General features: G+C 41.7%; 1 protein-coding gene across 2 annotated transcripts; it reads right to left on the bottom strand.

Moving 5' to 3' along the window:
- Nucleotides 1-1,735: 1,735 nt before the first annotated feature.
- Nucleotides 1,736-20,723, bottom strand: lz (lozenge). Of its 2 annotated transcripts, NM_078544.3 has the most exons (6): nucleotides 20,636-20,723; nucleotides 18,590-19,585; nucleotides 16,801-17,040; nucleotides 11,353-11,466; nucleotides 9,733-10,095; nucleotides 1,736-3,402 (listed from the first exon to the last, which is right to left on the bottom strand). In NM_078544.3, the coding sequence occupies exons 2-6, from the start codon at nucleotides 19,449-19,451 to the stop codon at nucleotides 2,501-2,503; spliced, it is 2,481 nt and encodes an 826-aa protein (NP_511099.2). In that variant the 5' UTR covers nucleotides 19,452-19,585; nucleotides 20,636-20,723; the 3' UTR covers nucleotides 1,736-2,500. The 2 variants fall into 2 exon arrangements, with proteins under 2 accessions (NP_511099.2, NP_001096919.1); NM_001103449.2 differs by lacking the exon at nucleotides 9,733-10,095.
- Between the last annotated feature and the right edge of the window lie 1,531 nt (nucleotides 20,724-22,254).

Here is a 22,254-nt window from a genome sequence, read left to right as displayed (position 1 = left end):
GAGATAGAGATGGAGAGATGCTCAAAAGGCACCGCCTTCCTCGGCGATTCTCAAAAACAGTAGGTAAGCTCCCATTGATTTGATTTAATTTTTATGCGTAATGGTCATACAGATGATTCATATGATTAAATTTGATTTGCTAATTTAAAGGTTAAATGAGTTGAAATCGAAGAGATGTGACTGATGATATCACTGCAGTGATAATGAAATATTTCCATGGAATTTAAATGAATAATATATTCTATAACTAGGTCAACATTCTTCACCCACAACTTGGTCTATCTTTAGCTCACCTTGCTAATCTGTAACCTAGCTCGATTCATAAGCGCATCCATTCATGAGCAGGCTTCACTTTCCGTCCTCGAAACGCTGGACAGGACCACCCAAGATTTCCATCCACACACGGTAGTTACATCTGCTGGATGTTTTGATGCTGAAACCCGGAGTTAATTAGCCCATGGATCGGGTCGGGCTTCAGCTTCCTCCTCGACGCAGTGGTAATTCAAGTCGCCCATCATAAACTGCTGACAAAGTTACTAGCCTCGCCTTCTGGTTCCCTTTGTTCTGGGCCACCGCAAGATCTGCGAGTGGATCACTTACTATAGCTGCAGCTATATAGTCATGGGATGAGGAGCCAAGGGTCTTTCGAAGATGAGACGTGTGTCGGGCTTCTGCCCGGAGAAGCTTTCGGATATGGAGGAGGGGTTACTACCAATCAGGCGGTGCTGCGGAGGATGTCTTTAACGCTTGCCTGGATCTGGCTTCTACACTGAAACTGAGAGTACCTAAGGTTATTTGCGATTCTCTAAAATGTTCTATAAAAGTATCTCAACAGAACTATGTTTACATGTAGATATTTCATTGTCTAACCAAATCTCCCTAGAATTTGTGCTCATCTATAAGGTCTCTGCTCCCGTTTTCATTTAATAATCATTCAGATGCGTTCATTTTCAACAGATCAGTTCATTGGATCGATTATTTGCAGTGGATGGGCTATAGGGTATGGATTATCGATGGAATCCACCTCGGCTCGGGTCTGTTGTCTAGGGTTTCAGCTCGTTTCGCAATTGCCGACAATGGAAATGTCTTTTGCAATTTAACACTTGACTGCCCCGTCTTGATTTGCCAGCTCCGGCCGACGGCAACAATGGCGTCGGCACCCAGTAAGCAGTAGTAAGCCAGTTTGAAGACGGGTTCCGGGGGCTTCTCCAATTTATGTATGCCATGGAGCGACCGCAGAAGAGGTGAAAAAATGAAAAATGAAAAGCGAAAATGAAAATGGAACTAGAGCTGTCGGAGATCAGAGATATTGCAGATTGAAGATCTTCCCGGGGCATCAGATGGAAACGGTCGGCGGATGGCCTGTGCACACACTTTGTGGTTCTGTTTGGCAATAATTTTTAATTTATTATTTACACGCGCATTTTTAAGGCTTCGCACTTAAAAATGCATGATTTTTTTTCGCAATTGTTGCGAAGCTCCACCGCCATTGTTGCTAATCTAATCTAAAATATGCGCATAATTAACTATTTCTGCATTCTGTGTGTGGTTGGAAAACATTTTTTTTCTATGGATCCAATGAACTTAACGTTGAGCATTTAGTCAATATGATGTTTAGTAAAGAGGTGACCAACAAAACGAAACCAAAATTAGCTAAATAGATAGTCAAACAACTGAGTTACTGCATTACTGCATTTTTTTTTTTGGCTACGCAATCAACGAATGAGATTTAAATAAATACGATAACTTTATTTATAGTCTTCTCTTCTTCATCGTTCAGTTTTTTACTGTCATCTTCGAATCCTTTGGCAGATTCCCACACATAAAGTAACAGAAAAAAAATGTATAAATACGTATGTATTTATATATATTTATAGATAGTTGTGCGGCTTTATCGAGTATCCTTCAAGACTTAGGGCTAGTAAAAAAAAAGGTGGTTTGTAGGGATTTGGGTGCTCTATACGCTAGGATTAGGGATTAGATTATATTATACTTTCATCTTATGCTTAAGCTCTCTATTATTTACACCTCGTTTAATGTGTTTCTTGTACGGGTTTACATCATTTACTAGTATTATATATTATTATAGACTTTCCCGTTATGCTGCAGCTGAACCCTTCTGAACTCAAAACAAAAGATAATATAGAGTATAATGTTAATTGGACTGAAATGTAAGTATAATTTAAGATAGGAGTTGGGTTTTATTTCATTAGTTCTGAGCTCTTGAAGTTAGGGCGCCTAATCTCTCAAAATTATTCTTTACTTTATGTACAACTTGCAGATATTTTGGGATTACTTAGACATACGTTATTTGCTACAAAAAAAAAAAAGATACAAAAAATTGTACAGTTCTTGTGGTGATCCTGCTGCTCTCCTAGTTCAGTTCGATGTGCAGGTGCAGCGGTGGGTGGCTGGGATTCAGATTTGGATTCGGATTCAGATTCAGATGTGGGTGCAGGTGGATACCGGTCGGCGCTGATCGCTGAATGATCCGGTTGGGTCAATAGGGTCGCCACACCTGCGAGAGATCGCCCACGTCCTCCTCCCTGGCGGATTCCACTCCGCCGGCACCACTGCCACCCACTTCGCCAGCGGATTCCACCTGCTGCTGCTGTGGGTGGTGCACCTGTTGTTGTTGCTGCTGCTGCTGTTGCTGCTGCTGTGCGTGGTGCACCTGCTGGTGGTACTGATCCTGGCCAATTTCAATGCTGGAACGACTGCTGCCCGTCAGGGATCCAATGGTGAGATGGTCCGCACTAGTGGCCGTGCCCAGATACTGCTCCAGCTTCTCGCTGCTGTGCAGATGCAGGTGGATTTGATTCTGATTGACCGTGGAGTACAGCTGCGGGCACAGCACCACCGGCGGCGGAGGCGGTGGCTGTGGTGGCGGCGCCGCCTGAGGACCGTACTGGGCGGTGGCCAAACAACTGCCATACTGATAGTTCTGATAGCCATTCGACCACGCCTGATTGTAGCTGCCGCCATAGTCCAGTTCCGATTTGGATGCACTGCCTCCGCCCGTATTGCCACCGCCATAGCCGGCCGTCTGGTAGGGATCGGTGGCGAATCCATGGCCATGCATCTCGGGCAGCACCGCCGGCAGGTGGGCGGCATACTGGCCCGCCTCCAGCGAGTTGGCCGAGTCGTAGCCACCGCCGTAGTGATTCATGCCCATGCCCACTCCCACTCCCATGCCCATGCCCATGGTGGCTCCATTGCCGCCCACGCCCACCGAAACGGGTGCCGCAGCGGGTGGCGGCGGCGGCGGTGGCAAGGCCATCTGGTGTTGCAGGTGCGCGTGGGCGTGGTGGGCGTGCGGATGATGGGCGTGGCTGTGGTAGTAGGCAGCCGCCGAACTCGAGGATCCATTTGTCCATTCGCCGGCGCCCATCATTTCGGCTGCTGGAAGACAACCAATGGTTTTGGGATAATAAATATTTTTTAAATCATATAAAGTTAAAATAACGAAAGATAATATTATTCTTTCAATTCAAAAGGGAGCCATCTAAACCTATGACAACACTGGATGCCCAAGAGGCTAACAATCGAGAGAGCGAAGGTAAATTAGTGCCAGCTGGGAGTCCAATTAACCCTTGATTTGCCCCAAGCACGCATTTAACCCCCTCAAGTGAAATTTCGCCAAGTTGTCAGTCGCAAACGTGGGCGTGGCCGAAGGTATAATTGAAAACATCATTTCATATGCATGGCAACGGAAAGTACGAGGGCATGAGTGTGTGTGTGTGTGTGTGTGAGCACCACCCAAATACCAGCACCACCCACAAAAACTCGCTGCATGCCAATGGGTTAAGCGTGGAGCTTGGAAAGAAAATTCCAAGACATTGAAAGCGGATTTCCCAGGCAACCAGCGGGTTATCGCAGACCCCGGCCCAATAATCTCGCATATTTCGATTAATTACGCAATACCCAAAGCTAAACCCCCCCCCCCTTCTCGAAAATGCCCACCCGCGCCCCTGTGTTGAGCTGCCAAAAAAAGCAGTGGCAAAAATGTCGCATAATTAATCAAATTCATTAGAAGCGATAAAAGAAAAGCATGAAGCAAATTGATGAAAGGTAAATCTGTGCTCAGGTAGCAAGACAAAATAGCGAGGGATTACTTCAAAATTGTTAACCCTTTAAAAAAGTATTCTAGGAAATATATAAATATTTGGATTTAATTTGTTGCAACAGTAAGCAAGCAAAAAGCAAATCATATTATTTCTTATACAACAAGAACTTCCCCTAACTGAGCTATTTATCATACTATTTACTAAAATAACCTGCGTAATTTTCCTGTCACCAGACCAGAGACAATAAAAATACCACCTTAGAGGGCAAATTAGTTACGCACTATGATGAATAATAAGCCCAGCTACGCATGTACCCACTTATTTCTATTTACCACTCCCCCTTTTTTTTTGGAAAACAGGGGCGGCGACTAATGAAAGGCGAGAGTAATGCAAGTTGCATGCAACTTTTAACCCGGCACTTATCACATTTTAATGTTTCAATTAAGGCGCAAATTGCGTTGCAGCAACAACAACAATGTGGCAAACTGAAGTCCAAGGCATGGGTGGCGGTTTAAAGGGGGGGGGGGGGGTTCGGACATTCGCTGGGCAGGGTGGACCACCGCAAAACTTGGGCAAATGACGTAGCAATGAAGCGAAGCGAACAGGATGAAAGCCAGCGCTGGGATTCCAGTGGCGGGTAAGGAGGGATCACTACCGTCATTCGGTCATAACTTGTAATTTGCTGTGGGCACGTGGAATTATGCGAGGTTTATTTCCCTGAAATTGCGTATACGCAGTGTTGGCAGGGTAAGGGGCAAATGTGTCTAAGATACAACTTGTATGTACATGCAAATTCCAGCCTGAAAAGCACAAGTTTTTCCCTCCCATCTAAATGTGTTGCCAAGTTTCTTTCTGCACTTCCAATCGATCCCACGGCTTCACCGGATATCTTCGATTTTGGCCATATATATGTACATATATCCGCCCAGCAAAAAGGCAAAAAAAACAAAAAAAAGGGCTAAAGAGTGGGCTAAAATGCGGATGCAGTCCGATCAATCCATTCGAAGAGAAACCACAAAATGTGCGGATAAGTCAAGTGTCTTCCAGTGGTGGTGGCTTCTGCAAAAGCTGCCAAAAAGTTGGGCACAGAAAAAATCAAAGAGTCTGGAATATTGACTTCATTTTTTGCAACTTACGAAAGTTATTTTTAAAAACTATTCTTTTCAATTTTAATATGGCCACAATATTAACAAGAACATAGATAATAATAACAATCCAACAGCAATTAGGCCACATTTTTTCTCTCAGTGCTGGAGCAGATAGCTTTCGAGTCTTGAAGTAATTTTAATTAAAGTGCGTCTGACTAAAGTTTCGCCTGTGCTAGTGCCAGTTGCTCTTATTGGTGTGAATGGAGTTCGTTTTTTACATCACATTTTTATAGGTGTTCCCTTTTTTTTTTTATTTTTTTGTTAGCTCTTTTGGACCCGCAAAATGGCGGCTTAAAGGCACAAGAAACAAAAAAGCGACAAGAAGTACTTGTACATTAACAACAACAACGATGCGAAACGGAAGTGAGTTTGCGGTTTTTTGGGTTCGGGATTGGGCTTTTCGAGAGGGGGTGATGATGTCCCGGGAACTAAGTGACTGCGGCCATTGGTAGTAAAAATATAAATGCAGAAAAAACAGAAAAATATATACATACATATATATATGTATATGAGCCAGACCCAAGTTGGTTCGCCACAGTTGGCCCGTTTTATGGGCCAAAGAGATTCCATTTCAATGTGTGCGACATTGTTGTCACTGTTAACCCCCCGGCCGGCAGCCGGCACTCTTAACCCACTGATGGCCGCATCTTGCAGCTTGGATCTCCTCCAACTGAAGCTGCAACAGCTGCGCAACCGCATTTGGATTGATTTGTGGCCAGCAGTGGGAACCCGCAACAAAAAAAAATGCCAATACCGATGCCAAAACTAACCCCAAACCCTCGATTCTGTGGCCAAATTTGCATATTTACCCCCCTCCCCTCCCCCACCACACTTTTAATGGAGCCCAACACGATGGCGTGAGTTTCGGCATTCAGCTTGCACCAGATGCCCCAAAATGCACCGAGATGCGAAATAATAATGATGATGATTCTGTACACTGGATGTATGCTGGATGCCACAGGTGTGTGGACCACAAACAATTAGAAGGACAATGGCCAGAAGGATAAATCATACGGATGGTAAGGATTTGATTGGTTTAAACAACTAGGATTTCTATCAGAGGGTGAGATTTTATATGATATGTAATATATTAAAGTAATTATTTATTGCTGTTGGATTTCTATTCAAATTGTAATGGAATTACAAATTGAAAATACCAAATATGCAGTTTCTAATTTTATAATAATATATTTATCTTCTATGTTTTCTTTACTAATATATGTATGAGTTGAAATACTTCCTCACTTGTCATCAATTATCATTGGGGGCTCAACTTATTTGCTACCCTCTCTGCTCCACTTTTTCACCCACTTACAAATGTATTATTTCCCCCTTTTTTTTTTTGCCTTAATCTCAACCCGAATTCTTTGAATTTCGCAACGATTTCCGCTGAGTGCCCGCTCGATTGCCTTTTGTAAATTAACAGCTTAAGCGCCACATTTAAATATTTATGACTTAACAGCAGCAGCAGCAGCAGCAGCAACAACAAAAGCGAGTCGAGTGTTTTCCCCATAGAGGCATCGATTCCGATTCCAATTCCGATTGAGATACAGATACAGATTCAGATTCGAATTCAGATTCAATGTGGATTTCTCGCTTCGATTCGGGCATTTCCGGTTCCAGCTTATCGAAAATGAAAGAAAACAAAGCGAAAACATATTGCATTTGTTGCTATTGTTGTTGCTGCTCTTTTGGCCGCCTTTGCTTTTGGCTAATTGAAAGACGACGATGTGTCATTCACCATTGACAATACGTTTACGCGTTTATTTCGACTTCAACTGCCCCCGCCTCTGAATTAAGTGATCGCCAAGAAGGCGGCGATAGCGGACGCTTTTGATACCCTAGAAAACTGAATAAGAACAAAAACTAACTAAATAATAAATTATCAGGCTAATTAGGGCAACAATTCATTAATCACTTAATGTTAAAGAATTTAGTGAAATTATAGTTTTGTGGTCTGACATTCGTATTATAAAGTGAATACCATTTCGTAGCAATAATCTTTCTGTAACATTAAATCGAAACTATTACCGAAATCAAGCGACCCTCCAAACCGGAAAGGGTAATCGAAGACGAAACATTTATAAATTAATTAGCATAAGCAAAATGCTTATGTCTGGACCTAACACGGCGATTTGCGGCTCAGATTCGTCTAGTTCCAAACTGGCCACTGACTCATTGGCATCCGAATCCACATCCATCCGTGACTCAGTGGCCGGTTCCAGTTACGTTCGCTATATATCCAAAAATTCCCCCGCTCCGCATCATAACTCCCAAAAATTTTGATAAGATTTTACATAGCCGAAGCGAAATCAATGCAAATTGAATGAAAACAGATGGGAAATTTTCCACTGTCTGCGAGGGACGACATGGCAACCCAAAAATAGCAATACACACATGATAATAGATCGGAGCTATAGCCCTATATATATATATATTTATATATATCTATATAGCAGATGGTTCGGTCTCAACTGGTTATAGCCGCGTTCGAGCGCGTGCTCTTGGCCAAGCCTCTGAAATGGCTAAAATTAGTTGGCAACTCTGGGGAGGATCGGTCGAATATCCCACATATGGTCTCTCACATGCGGTTGCCAAATAGGGGCGTGGCAAGTGGTTTTGAGTGTGGTGCAAAGTGAACACTTTATTATCAAAGTCTGCAAAGATTTCCTCGATATAAAGCTTAATTATTTTAGAGGTCTGTCTCTTCCAGTGGAAACTAAATAAATAATGTTATTGGGCCAAAAGTCTGGATGAAAACATAAGGCAAGAAAATGATCATAATTAATCTAAAAACGGTCTCAAAGCCAAAAGAATGACTGCTTTTTATAGCCAATGATCTAATCTAACTATCCCTATCACTTTTCTACTAATTTCCAAAAAAAAAAATTTTGGTCAAATTTTTGCATTTTTTTTTATGTAAGGGGTAACATCATCAAAATTTGCAAAAAATTACGAAAAAATAGAATTCTCATTTTTGAACACAGTTCGATTAAGAATTTAATTACAAACTCAACGATATATAACATTCCATATTTAGATAATTACTTTAAAAGTTGTGGCAAAAAAACGGATTTTTTTTTCAGAAAAAAGACGGAGGATCGATTTTTTTTAAAAAGTCAATATTTCCGATTCGTGTTTTCTGTATAACTGGGCTAAAAAGAGTCAGAAAGCTTATCAAATTACCGATTTTTACTCCTAATTACCAATACTAACTATCCATATCATTTTTTGAAGGAATTTGTAAAATTAATTTTTCGGCATAATTTCGCATTTTTTGTAAGGGGTAACATCATCAAAATTTGCAAAAAATGGCATAAAAATAGAATTTTCTCTTTTGAACACAGTTTTATTGGAATTTTAATTACGAGCTCAACGAGGTATGACATTCCATATTCAGACAATTATTTTTAAAGTTATGGCAAATAAACTGATTATTTGATGAGCGAAATATAGAAAAATTGATTTTGCCAAAAAGTAGATATTTACAAACGCAATTTTCGTCATAACTTGGCTAAAAATGTTCATATAGACGTAAAAATAACTGTTTTGAGCAGCTAATTACCAATACTAACGATCCATGTCACTTTTTGAAGTTTTTAGGAAAATTAATTTTTGGGTAAATTTTCGCATTTTTTGTAAGGGGTAACATCGTCAAAATTTGCAAAAAATGGCCAAAAAATAAAATTTTCATTTTTTAACTCAGTTGGATTGGAAATTTAATTACGAGTTTAACGCGATATGACACTCCATATTTGGACTACTATTTTCTATTTTACGATCAAAATATTGACCATTTCTAGACGAAATATCACAAAAAAAGCACCATATTTTCAATTGATTTTTGCGTTTTTCAAAAATGTTGAGACAGCCAGATGAGTGACTGTTGTGTACATCCATTATTAACGTAAGGAATTATCTGTAGAGGGTTTTTCCGAATTCTGATTTCACTCTTTATTTCAATGCGAGAAACTTATAGCGGCATGCGCGAATATATCTCATCATATATACAATATATATAGCCAGCGGCTGTGAACTATTTTTAAGCTGGGCTTTGAGAAAATAAATAAATTAGCGAGCGCCTGCCAAACACAAAGCGAGCCATAAAAATACCAAAAATAAATCAAGATGAGGTGTATGTCAGGTTGATTAACTCAATTAAAGCGTTTAGGCAGCCTGGTGCCAGTCAACGAAGCTGCACAGACAACAGAAGTCAGACGTCGGCCACAAGTTGACCAGTTCCCGAATTCCAAAGCGTGGCCGCCTTTCAACGCTAACAACTTCATTGAAAGGGTTAATGTGGAAAAAAAAGGGGGAGGAGAAGTCACTAGCTGCACTGAGAACATTCATCGTGTATACCCTATATAATGTCATATGAATCTTAGCAAAATGATCAAGGATTGGTTTGCTTTACTACACTAAAATAATATCCTAATTATAATCCCTGATCCGTATAGAAACCATCTAAAGTATGCAATTATTTTGCAATATTTTCGTACAGTGCACCTGCAACTTACCTTGTATGTGCGGCGCATTCGGCTTGTAGACCTGGCAGTCCGAGTTGATTGTACTATTCGGCGATGAGTAATTGCTGCTCAATTGCTGCACGAGTCCAGCGCCTGCTCCGCCAGCCACGCCCCCAGCTGCAACGCCGCCGCCGCCCCCCGTTGGAGTTACCGCCACAGCGGCTGCGGCCGCCGCCACCGCATTGGCCGCGGATGCCGCTGTGGCCGCCGCCGCCGCTGCCGTCGTCACCGCTGCCACCTTGGCGGACCGCCGGAGCGACTCCAGCTCGTGGAGCGCCTTCGTCGAGGGGAAGCCATCGATGTAGGGACGCTGGCCCAGACCCAGAGCTCGGTAGTGCGGACCACCGGTCGGACCTGTCAAGGATTAAGCAATGGGTAAGTGAACCTCTAGTTAAGCTACGCACCAAAAATATCCTTCAAATATTACAAAACTATATACTGCTTTTCAAGATCCACAAATAGGTGAAAACAACTATTTATATTAATTTAAACAAATAAATATATATATATATATACGGAGTCCATTTTGCCCGTTACCTGAATTTAACTCAAGGCAAACTCAAGCTGCACTTTTATATATACTCAAAAAGTACATGTACATATATACATATATGCGTATATAGTATTACCTTCCCTGCAGCGAAGACTTAAAAATGCATTAACGAAATATCAAGAGGAAAAAATTAATTCATATATGCATTATACGAACTAAAAACACGTTGCAAAAAAACAAAAAACAGAACAAGAAACGTAGGGAGGGAGAACAAAAAAGGTTTTCTTTGCAAACCGCAAAATTTTCAGAAACCGTAAGAGGCAGCAACGTTGCCCTCCATCCACCAAAAAGTCGACTAAAACCGGCTGCACTTTTCAAACACCTTCCCGAATGACAGAACATCGCAAAATGGCGGTCATCGGATGTCAGAGACACGATCCTTGACAGAAGGCGAAAGGATCTCAAGAAGTAGTAGTGCACGGAAAAGAACATTTTGAGTATTTCATAGATATTAAAGAGGGGTTTTTATAAGAACTTGATCATTCTGATCATTTGGATGTATTTTGAATAAGATGCAGTTTAGTTTTGGCAATGAAAATGAATAATATCATTTTCCATTACAATGGAATCAATATCAGGGAATCTCTAGAACTGTGCGACTTGGAAAGTGGGGATTAGGGATTAAGGACGATTAGGGGCAATTGGGCAGATCGGCTTAGCTGTTGGCCCGGCTTAAACACTTGTCCAAGTGCTGGCTGGATATACGGTTACGATGTCAGGCGGGAAGAGCGGACATGGCCACATGTTGCAATCGGTAACCCAAAACGCAGCGGGACGGCTTTCCATCAGTTTTTCCCCGCTTTTCCTTTTGTTGTTGTGGCAAGCGATAATTGCTAATTGGCAAAACAATGCAGCCACTTACATATGACTGCTTGTAATATTTTACACCTTTGAGAAGGGTGCTGCTGCTGCTGCTGCACAGAAAGAAAAAAACTACTACTATCCTACACGGCATTCCATTCGATGCCAAACAACAGGAAATCGCAAGCACATCTCACATAGTTAATGGCTAATTCTAAGACCATATTTTTCAGGATTATACGATCTGCAACACTTACTTGTCTTGGAGCGGGGCTCGCGGGGTCCATCGACGGTCACCTTGATGGCTTTGGCGTAGGTTGCCACCTGTGGCGGACTCGTGGCCACCGTGATGGTCAGCGTGAAGCTCTTCCCTGCAAAAAAAAAAAAACAAAATAAGAAAGCATCAGAAGCGGCACGTCATTAGAGAGCGGTGCAAATTCGAGAATTTAGTCGTAAATGTCTGGCAAGGATTTATGCGACGACCTCACTGGGCTACCGAATCAATTTGCGATTCCAAAATTACCAAAAGCCCAGTCCAGTCCGTGCAACACGCGTCACCGCGTTCAACTTTAATGGCTGCACTTCTTTTGGGTTTTTGGGCGAAAGTGTGAGCGCTTGTGGTCTGGAGTGAACTCGGTAACCCCTTGAGTTATTATTATGAATTTTGGTATGTGGTCGATACGATGCATATAGATGTTTCATATATAGGGTACCAATCGATACGGTTAAGATATGGCAAGGGAAATTAGTTTATTTGCCAAACTAAATTGGGTGAAAAGTGTTAGTTTGCGATCTTAAATGCTCGAATGAACATAAAATAGCATTTAGGGCATCGCGCAGTTCGATTAACCCTTGAAAGCCCCAAAACTGCCACGGCGGTGCAGTTTGTTCGAACCACTGACATAAATTTGGTTTATCCCGCCTTAATGACTACCGCCAAAGTCTTTAAAGTGCACATAAAATATGGAAATGTTGCAACCTGTCTTTCGCTCGGCCACGCCCCTCATTTCACTGGCCCCCTTTCCACATTTGCATACCGAGGAACGGGCAACATTGTGGCCAAAAAGAGTTATACCAACCTTTTTTTTGTTTTTTTTTTTCTTCTGGGCTTGACCGAATGTTTACACTATTTATGGCCATTAAACTAGACACCGTTTGAAGCGGCTGCAAACTGCAACTGCGAGCCATCGGCAGCTTTTATCGATTGGGAAAATGTGAAATGAATTTCGGTTTTTTACTTCGATATTTTAGCATTCCGTCTGTCCATCGGTCCGGTCTGTCTGTCTGGTCAGTAAAACTGGCAATGCAAATACATCGACATATATGTATGTATGTACATACATATAATAAAACACCAACAAAGCGACATTGTTGTTGCAGGACCAGGACGGGATCCAAAAGCCCGAAGGAGACAGAGACCCATCCAATCTGACCGCAGAAACCTCAGTCGCATCACCCCAAACCCAGAACTTCGAACCGGAGACCCCAAACCCCATCGATAAAGTCCATTTCTATCTTTTCGCTCCGGATGAGTGAGGGTTTCACCTCCAGGTGGGTGGCTGGGCTTGTGACCAGACATTGGGAGCGAGTCCTACTTGTTGGAAATTGCATTAAACTTTTAATTAGGAACTGCAAATGGTGAAAGAGCGACTCCTTTGGGCGGAAATTGAGAACAAGGTAAAAATAGCTATACCAAAAAGTAACTTCTTATACACCCAGCAATATTCTTCTAGAATCAAAAGGGGTTTATAATAATATGTTACATCGAATATATATAGTTTGAATATTTATATAATTTTATGAATTGAGCAAGCTCATGAATAAGTAAAGTAATCGAAGGACTTGTGATTCACTTGGCCTAACAATACAATTGAACGAATAATCTTCTTTTTTTTAACGCGACAATAAAGAAATTATTAGAATGTAGAAAAAAAGAAAGATTATAAATATGTTATTGTTTAGTTTGAAAGTTCAGCCTTTCGGGTCGTTGTCATAAATAATAGAAATGCAGCAATGGATCCCCGTAAAACCCTCAAAACTAGACACAATGAAGGACTGACTGGTCGAGATAATTGAAGATTTGATGGGTTCATTAACCGAAACCACGAATGGCCATCAGTTAGAAAGCGTTTTGGGGCCCCTCGAAATCTCTCGAAATCTCAATCTCAAACTCAATCCCGAAATGTCTTCATTATAGCCAACAAACGAAAATGAAGTAACGTGCGTGTTGGACATATTTCGTATTATATACTTGTAGTTGAAAGAAAGATCCAACCTGAGACTACAAACCCCAAATTTCGAACTTCAAACTCCAAACTCCAGCTGAAATTAATCAAGTGGAGCAGAAGCTGCGGATAGAAAGAAACTGTTAAATAGGCCTGGCTCCTTTTCGGGTCGCTCATTTTTCAAATGGCCGCAAAATGTGGAGCATCCATCGTATGTAAAAGTTCGTTAGAGTAATTGGAAAATGTTATTGCCCCTTTTGTCTTTGGCCCACTGGCAACTGGCAACTGGTACTAAAGACCCCGAAATGGGAGCAATAACGCTCATAATGGAGATGGAAGTTGAAGGGATCCCGCGATTGGTATCTCCACAAATTAGTCATCATCAATGAACAATGACCATACGAATCGGAGTATCGGCGCACGCACTTGGACATTCAGTCAGTCAGGCAGTCAGTCAGTGGCATCCGTAATCTCCATTCTATATGTGAACATAACATTTGTGGGGACACGTCTAAATATACATAAGTCCACGGAACGCGGCGAATATCCATCCACCCATCCATCCATCCACCCATCCACCCATCCACCAATCCATCCATCCAACCATCCAACCATCCAATGAGCCATCGCCTTTGTGGGGCGATAAGACTAGGCAAGACTCCTACTCATGACGAGACTCTGTGGGAACCGCGTTCGCCGAGCTACACTGCGATAAAACCCATGGCGATATCACACGGAACACGGATATATGCATGTATGTATGCATGTATTTATGATGGTTACATCACTATTATTACTTCAGTACAATGGCACAAGCTCTTTGGGCTGGGAACTTCTGGGTGCGAAATTCCAGATCCTTCGCCGATAGAGTACAAAAACAATGTGTACTATATACGTAGGAGTTCCCAAGCTGATTAGGAATGCTATATTTGTGAACTTGAATGGAAAATAGTTTCTTTTTTATCTGACAGATTTGAAAAGGAACTGGATTTTACATGCTATTAAGTAGCATTAAATGTGAAAGATAACACGAATATCTCAAACATTCAGTATCTCAGTATCTTAGACACTCCAATTATTATTCTAATTAATTATATTTTTCGTAGTAACCCCTTTCAACTGACTGCAATGCAAAAATTCACTTAATTGAGGTGTTCCTGCCTAAACAACTATGATACTAATAAACAAATTCCGTGGAAAACTGCCTGTCCCAGTTGCCAAAACATTCCAAGAATTCATCCTATTAACCTTTCCGCCGGTTGAAGCGCCCATGCGACCACTAAGTCGGATCAGGAGACCTGTTCAAGTTTATCGGGCATCTGGGTCTCAGCCAGGACATCAGTTTCCCTTTCCAACCCTTTCTTTTTTTTTTTTGTTTTTTTTTGCATAGAAATAAATCCTGGGATGCGACTTATGAATTCCTGGTGGCGCGTGTCCTTCATTTGCTTTGTTTTTCGATTTTAATCCTGTCGCCGGCGAGAAGTCAAGTCCTTTGATATGATAGATGATGATTGTAATGTCGCTGCTCATGTACGGCTGATGTAATTAAGCGGTCCTCAAATGAGGTTGATAAACGTAAATTTGGATGTCCGAATCAGATGGAGATGCGTATTTAGATTGCGATTTGACGGCGGACTGTGGGGTAAATTAAAAAACATGTCGACGCATGCCATGTCCAGGATAAAAAAGGCGATAAGCTGCCACGCCCCCAAAACCCATTTAATGCCAAAAAACGAAAGGGCATCCATGGCATCCACGCAACACGGTAGCTAATTTTAGTGGCTATGATCTTTGAAATTTGGTGGGAAATAGTATAAACAAAAAATAATATTTGCTTATCTTATTATTTAATAAAAATATGTTAGCTTTAATCGCCTTTAAGATTACATTATTGATTTTTTCATTATTTTTTTTTTCCCAGGGTATCCCTGCGTTCATCCAACCACTGCATACCCCTGGATTTTTGTGCATTTCGTGCCCCTTGACATGCTGATGGTTTCGCTTCCATCTGTTTTCGTTCGCTTTGTCATCTAATCAGAAATCGCTGCATGATGTCCGCGATTTTCATGCCCCGCCCACCGCCCCCTCTCACCCTTCGGCCAAAAGGTCAGTGCGGCGGGCGGTTTGGGGTCGCGAGGGGGCGTGGCCATTAAGTGAAGTGAACTGTTGCTGCTGCCTGCCGTTGACAATTTGGTCAGCGTTTATGTTCTTACATCATTAGCTTGTTATTTGCATGCCCTTTGCCATGGCTGTAATTATTTTTTTTTTTATTTTTTTATACATGCACATACACACATACATACATACGTATGTAGTATAAATTTCTTGGCCCTTTTGCGGCACGAGCCTTCAGTTTGCAACGATGAGAAGGATGAGGAGGAGGAAGTGGTGCGCCTGGCCAGAGGTTGACTTAGGGTCAAAAGCGGCGGCAACAGTTGCAGCTAATTAACCAACTGCCAACTGCTGCTGCCAATTCTATGCAACACAATACATATGCACATTAATTGTGGGTTCAAATCGATTACCAGAACCAAAAAGGCTCGGAACATTGCGTGATCAGCCTGCCTGCCCAGCCGATCCTGTCCAGCGCATTTCCATATCCCATATATACCATATCCCATATCCCGTGTACAATGTACCATGTCCGACATGGAGATGTTCGGGGATCTGCTGGGAACAACGCTGTGTTGCACATTGCATGTTGTATGTGGCATGTTGCCCCGAGGACAGCGCCAACTTGCTGCCTAATGTGACGACTGCTGTACCATTGATCCTTTTCGCAGGCGGCATTAGTCACTCCAGAACTTCTGGCTTGTCACTCAATCAATGCACTTCCGATGCATTCATTACCTATTTTCGGGTGCACAAAAAGAAAATGCATTTGCCAACCAAATATTACATGCAAGTTACATAGCAAGTTATGAATTCATACTTCAAGTTACAAATTTTGTTAGAGTTTTATCATCATATACTTGATGATGAAGTGTGCGTTACAGAAGTAACTCTCAATAAAAAAAAGTCTTTAGAAATTAAAGCCATATTAAGTTAATTATGCATACATAATTGAACGTATTACGCATCATTTTCATTCAGTGTAATTTGAAGAAAGTTTGAAAGGATAAACCTACAGCTTCCGCTCGTTTGAAGTTGTGGGAAGCATTCTTTGGGCTCGCAATAATCGGCATTTGGCAAAGGAAGTGCTGATTGCAGTGCTCGAGGAAGTCTTTAATTTTCAGAAATGTTATATAGTCAACCAAAACACAAAGGTGATATAAAGTGCTATAAAGTATATAAGTTATATATAGATCATTTTCATCAGTTATTAGAAATTACTATATATTATCCTGATCTGATCCTGATTCACAGAAGATAGTTAGTTTACCAACTCCTTTCTTTTTCACACCGCCTACCGTTTGCACTTCTTCTCTCCATTTTAGCTTATAATTCCCAAGTGACCGTTCGGACAGCACTGCAACTCACCTCTTCCGCTGCGTCCCACGAAACGCAGATCATTGAACTTGGCCACGTCGTTCTTCATCTGGGTGGTGAAGTTGCGCAGCTCCGCGCAGCAATTCTCATCGTTTCCCGCCCGGATGGTGACATAGGTGCCATCGCCCACTTCCGCCAGAGCGACGACCTTGAAGGCCATCGGCAGCGTCTTGTTGGAGCGCCAATGGGCGGGCAGGGCGGAGCACAGGAAGTACGGATTGCTCGTGCGCACTGGAAAATGAAGAAAGTGGGTAAAAAAAAAAAAAAATCAGGATAAATCAGTTTGGTTTTAATTAGCCAAGGGTTCGCTGATTAAAATCACATTTTCACGGCCATCAAAAATATTCAATTATTTATAGTTTCGTGTCGGTCCATAAATATCAATCATCGTGGATACTGAACACTGGATGCAGGATGCTGGATACTGGGTCCTTCGACCATCGACTCGCCATCCGGCGGTGCATAATTAATTAATGAGCGGGGAGATGTCAAACGGAACGGAACGAACGGACCGGACCGGAAGGGGTTATCGGTTATCAGATGACGTTTGACTGTTGACCTGGTGTCGAAAGTAGAGCAAAGTGTGGAGAGCTGGGCTGGCTGAATAAATGATTTATTTACTCGCGACTGGCGCGCAAAATAGACCGAAATATGGACATCTAATTGCTGATAATCATTAAATTTAATTTGTCACACCGCTGTAGGTTTGGAAATCATGTTTTACATAGGTGTCAGGAATCAAATGTGCGCTGCCCTGAAAACCAAACTGTGTAATAATAAATTGTAATAGACTAGGCACATCCAGATCCTGATTGAATCCCATAGGTACGATACTAACTCAAATGGAATGGAATATAAATATTACTTTAAGACAAGAGTGTAAAGTCCTGATAGTTGCAATTCGATATGAAGGCTATCCATTGAGCACAAGTTATGAAAGGACTCAGAAGTGAAAAAAAAAATCATATAGGATAACCAGTTTGCGGATTCCCCAGCTAATTTCAAGACTGACGGTGCGATGAGCTGAGATTTCATTAGCAGCTTTCGCTCTGGGTCATTGATATCATTGATAAATCGGGAGGAAAGTTCAACGGGCAGCAAGGAATAAGAAAAAAAAAAAAAAGGTGGCATTAACAAAATAAAAAAGGGGAACGACTCGTGCGTTGATATCAATAACAATTATTGATATCAATTTACGCATATTCCGACGGCGATGCCAGTCCCATCTTCACTGGCATCACCATCATCATCGCCATCGGTATCATCATCACGATCATCATACCCATGGAATCCGATAAGGCTGCGTCCGATGATCGTGATTGCCACGATGTGGAAGCCCCAGAAGTGCATTGTGCAAGGATGTGGCAAGAATGTGCGCTCCACCTTTCGGGGATCGGATTATCGAACAGACCTGCAAAGCATCCACCAGATCCCCTCGACACGAGCTAAAGATGCTGATACCTTGTGAATGGAAGAGCTGTCTCCGCAGAGGCTTGCCTTGATATATATATCTATCTATCAATCTTATATTCATAAGATATATTATATCAAGAACCATAGATCATATTGGGAATCTGGTAGCAAAGAATTTGCTATTTACAGTTAGTAAGCTAAATCCCTCTGTTCAATCAATTTTGTTCACGGGAAATTACAAATCCAGTTAGACTATATCTTCATATTCACTTTGATTTTGAAGGACATTAAGGTAGCTATTAATCCTTAACCCTTTTGCAGACTGTGTTACTACTAGGTTATTGGTAATATCCCACCAACAACTCACCCAATTCGCCGGGATGTTCCTGTTGTCGCTTCTGTACCAATCGCTCCATCCACAATAGATCCTGGTGAACGGCGTTGTTATTGTTGCTATTGCTATTGCTGGCACCGTTGTTGTTGTTGTTGCTGGCGGTACTACTGCTGTGACCGCCGGTGTGTCCACTATGCCCACTATGGGCTGTACCATTGCTGGCGCCACCTGTGGGCGAGCTGCTGCCAACACTGGCACTACTCGAAACGGCCAAAACCTCAGCGGCTGTGGCGCCCGTGGATGCAGTGGCGCCCTGGGTGGCACCACCTACGCCGCCGCCAGTGGCCGTCGCCACCGCTGTGATGCCCTTGAAGTCGCCGGTGGAGCTGCTCCAGCCGTTGCCCGTCGGCGATGTGGATGACGATGTGACCATGGCCGGCGGATGTGGTCCTGCCGGCGGATACGGATACGGTGGGTGGTGGTGGTGGTGGTGGTGGGGCGCGTGCGGATGCGGTGGGTGGTAGGGGTGGGCGTGGTGGTACGGTGAGTAGTGGTGGTGCAGGTGGTGATGGTGGTGGCTGCCGCCGCTGCCGTTGATGCTGCGACCCAGGCGGCCGGGACCGGCAACGCTGACGGGCGCCACAGTGGTGCTGTGGTCCGCCACCAATTCCTGGCCCAGTCCCAATCCCAAGCCCAGTCCCAATCCGAGTCCGAGTCCGTATCCGGAAGCCAATGGCAAGCCCAGCTGCAATTGCGATTCCGTTTGCGATGCCAAGTCCAATTGCGACTCCCCAGCAGCGCCCGTATGCCCAGATGGAGATGCTGATGGAGTTGGAGTTGGATTTGGAGATGGAGATGGAGGCGTCTTCTCTGCCGCCAGGAGATGCAAATGCATTCGTCGACGGCGGTGACCTTTGATCCGCTCGCTTGCCCCTTTTTTTCTTGCAGTGTGTGCGGGTCGCAGGTCAAGCGCTTATCACACTTCGCTCCGGCGGTGTCTTTTGTTCACTCATCAATAAACTCTAATCTCTAAACGAATTCACAGAAAAAAAAAAGCGTACTTAACAATTGTTTGCAATTGCACTTACGATATGAGAAAGATTCGTGTTTAATTGAAAACTTAAAATGCCGATCGATTCATTAAAAACAATCCATGACAACATCTCAAATTTGTTTCATATTAAGCAATTTAATTAAAGTACATATAGAAACAGTTCACTGGCGTACGTTTAAATAAAGAAATAATTGCAAAAAACAATATATATAAATTTAAAAAATGATTAAAAATATGTTTGCCTTTCTGAATACATATTAAATAACTGCGAGTACTACGACGATCGACATTTTGCTAGTTCGCACTTTGATAAATTAGTCACAGGAATTAGCGGTGCATTTGTTGCTATTGTTGTTTTTTCTTTCTCTTTTTTGAGCATGCTTTTGCCAGATGATTTCTGAACTTAATTAAATTTGATTTCGTTTGATTTGGATATTTTTATTGTTTGCACTTCACTCGGCTAATTAGTAATACTCTATGTTTGACTCCCGATTCGCAGACGGGCCTCCTTTTCTCGAGTTTAACTTTGATGATATTTCTGGGAATCGGTGTAAAAACAATATAGTACAATATAAACATTTAATGTTCACAACTGATCTCCCAAGTAATCATAAATGGTTGTAAAAGAGTCAGTTATTTGTTTATTCAAACAATGTATAAGAAGCTTTTACAATTACTATTGTATATTATTTGTTTGAGAACAAGCAACAAAGTAAACAAATTATTTCACAGTCGCAAAATAAAGCCTTAAAAAATATGAACTTAAGTTTTTGTCATAAAAACATTGCCTTAATTCGTTTGTGTCACCATTTATCACTTTTATTTTGTTACTAACTGCACTTAATAGCACTTTGGTTTGTGTTTAGTTTAATGTAAAACTGTTTAACAATATGTTTGAATGCAAGTTTCTGGCGAAACTGTGTCGCTCTTTTGTTTAAATTTAGTTGGTGACGAAATTCGAGTTAATAACTAAAAGTTAGCCGATTTTGGCGCGCTTTTTGTTTACTACTTTGTTTAACACTTACACACACACTTAGTTTACTTTCTTCGGTATTTCTTTAAGTGACTTAAGCACAAGTTACAAAAAAAAAGGGTTAACACGTAAGCGAGGTGTTATTTTCTTGTGTTTCTTTCAGTCGATTAAAAACTTCGCTAACAATGGAAACAATAATGCTCGCGCGTCGTACTCCAAAACATAACTGAAACTGACTTTTAACTTTTGACTGCGCCGCTTGAATTTCGCGAGACGATTGAGCTCGGCTCTGAGTCGAATCCAATCGTTTTTCCACTTGCCTCGCGAGCCAATTGGAACGAGAACGACTCTCTTTGGCCGGGGCGTTTTGGGTCTCTTAAGTTGCTCGCTCTCTCTCTCTCTCTCTCTCTCTTGCTCTTCTGTAAATGCATGGCCTAGTATGTGCATTGTGACAAGTCACCATTCCACGCAGTGCTGTTGCATCAAATTTTTAATAAATTTCGCTAAAAATAATAGAATTTAAATGCTTAATCAAATAAACAGTTGCTCTCCCTCTCGCTCGCTCCTGCGTTTCCCTTGCACTTGGCACCGCCCCCGGATTCTGATTGGTCAGGTGGACATGGCATTTGAGGCGCGCCATTGGTGGACACATTTTCATCCACCACCGGCTGCAACCACTTCCAATTGGAATCGCATTTAAGCGCGCTCTCTTTAATCAGCTGAGAGCGTGACGACTTAAGAGCGGCGCTCTTGTTCAGCCGGGAAATTTCGAAAATATTTAGGAGCTGGATATGATTAGATTTTCATGAGAAAATAAATAAGTTGTGTTTTTTTTTTTATTATTTTATTTAAAATTTAACATACATGTATTTAAAACGCACTTATGGAAAATTGTATTCATATAGATACATTTTGGATATTAGAGATGAAAATCAGAGAATCTACTTTAAAACTGATACTTAACATGCTTATCAAATCTGCTATTATCGCAAAAAGTGTTAATTAAAAACTGTGTGTTGTTGCTAGCGCAAAGAAAACAAGGATTCCAAATGACATGTGTTCTTTTTAGCGAAGGAAAGGCGTGATAAGAGACTATCATTGGGCCATATTTTGTGGTTCAGCCTTGGTTTGTGGTCGAAATACTGATATCGAATTAAAATAACAACGCAGAGTTCTTATGATTTTAAAAAGTGTTTATTTTAAATTTACCTCCGACTTATCACATCGAAGGGAAATAGTTCTTATCGCTGGGAATATAATAGCGTGAGAAGAACGTCAGCTTATCTGCGAGGGCAGAAATTGCGAGAAAATCAAATGTCTATGCTATTTAATTTCAGAAGTGCTATCAAGTGATTAAAATTAAGCATTTCAATTGCTCTCAAATACTTTCAAAACTACCTCAAAAGCGTTTTTTCCTTTAATATTGTATTAGTATGCTGTACTGCCTGTGTAGCTTAAAATTTAAAATTTACTTAATTGCTAATTCCGTATAATAAAACGAGACTGTATGCATAACTATTATTTTATACACAGTACATTTGAATTTCATTTTTATGGTCATCTATGGTTTGCGCCACCACTGAACAGTGAGGGCACACACCATGTTCGGAAGCCCAACTAGTCCATGGTGTTGATAAAAAACGTACTAAAATTTCCACAGCCGTTTTTCCC

The sequence above is a fragment of the Drosophila melanogaster genome, chromosome X (assembly GCF_000001215.4).
Source record: "Drosophila melanogaster chromosome X".
Classification (NCBI taxonomy): Eukaryota; Metazoa; Arthropoda; class Insecta; order Diptera; family Drosophilidae; genus Drosophila; species Drosophila melanogaster.
Note: the sequence above shows the minus strand (reverse complement) of the source record. Positions and strands in the feature narration are given on the sequence as shown.

What these genes read in the sequence shown, in the direction of transcription:
- lz (NM_078544.3), bottom strand. Translation starts at nt 19,451, where the DNA reads ATGCATTTGCATCTCCTGGCGGCAGAGAAGACGCCTCCATCTCCATCT. An exon ending in GGAACATCCCGGCGAATTGG is followed by an intron (nt 17,041 to 18,589) that starts GTGAGTTGTTGG and finishes TTCATTTTCCAG; the next exon opens with TGCGCACGAGCAATCCGTAC. An exon ending in CGTGGGACGCAGCGGAAGAG is followed by an intron (nt 11,467 to 16,800) that starts GTGAGTTGCAGT and finishes TTTTTTTTGCAG; the next exon opens with GGAAGAGCTTCACGCTGACC.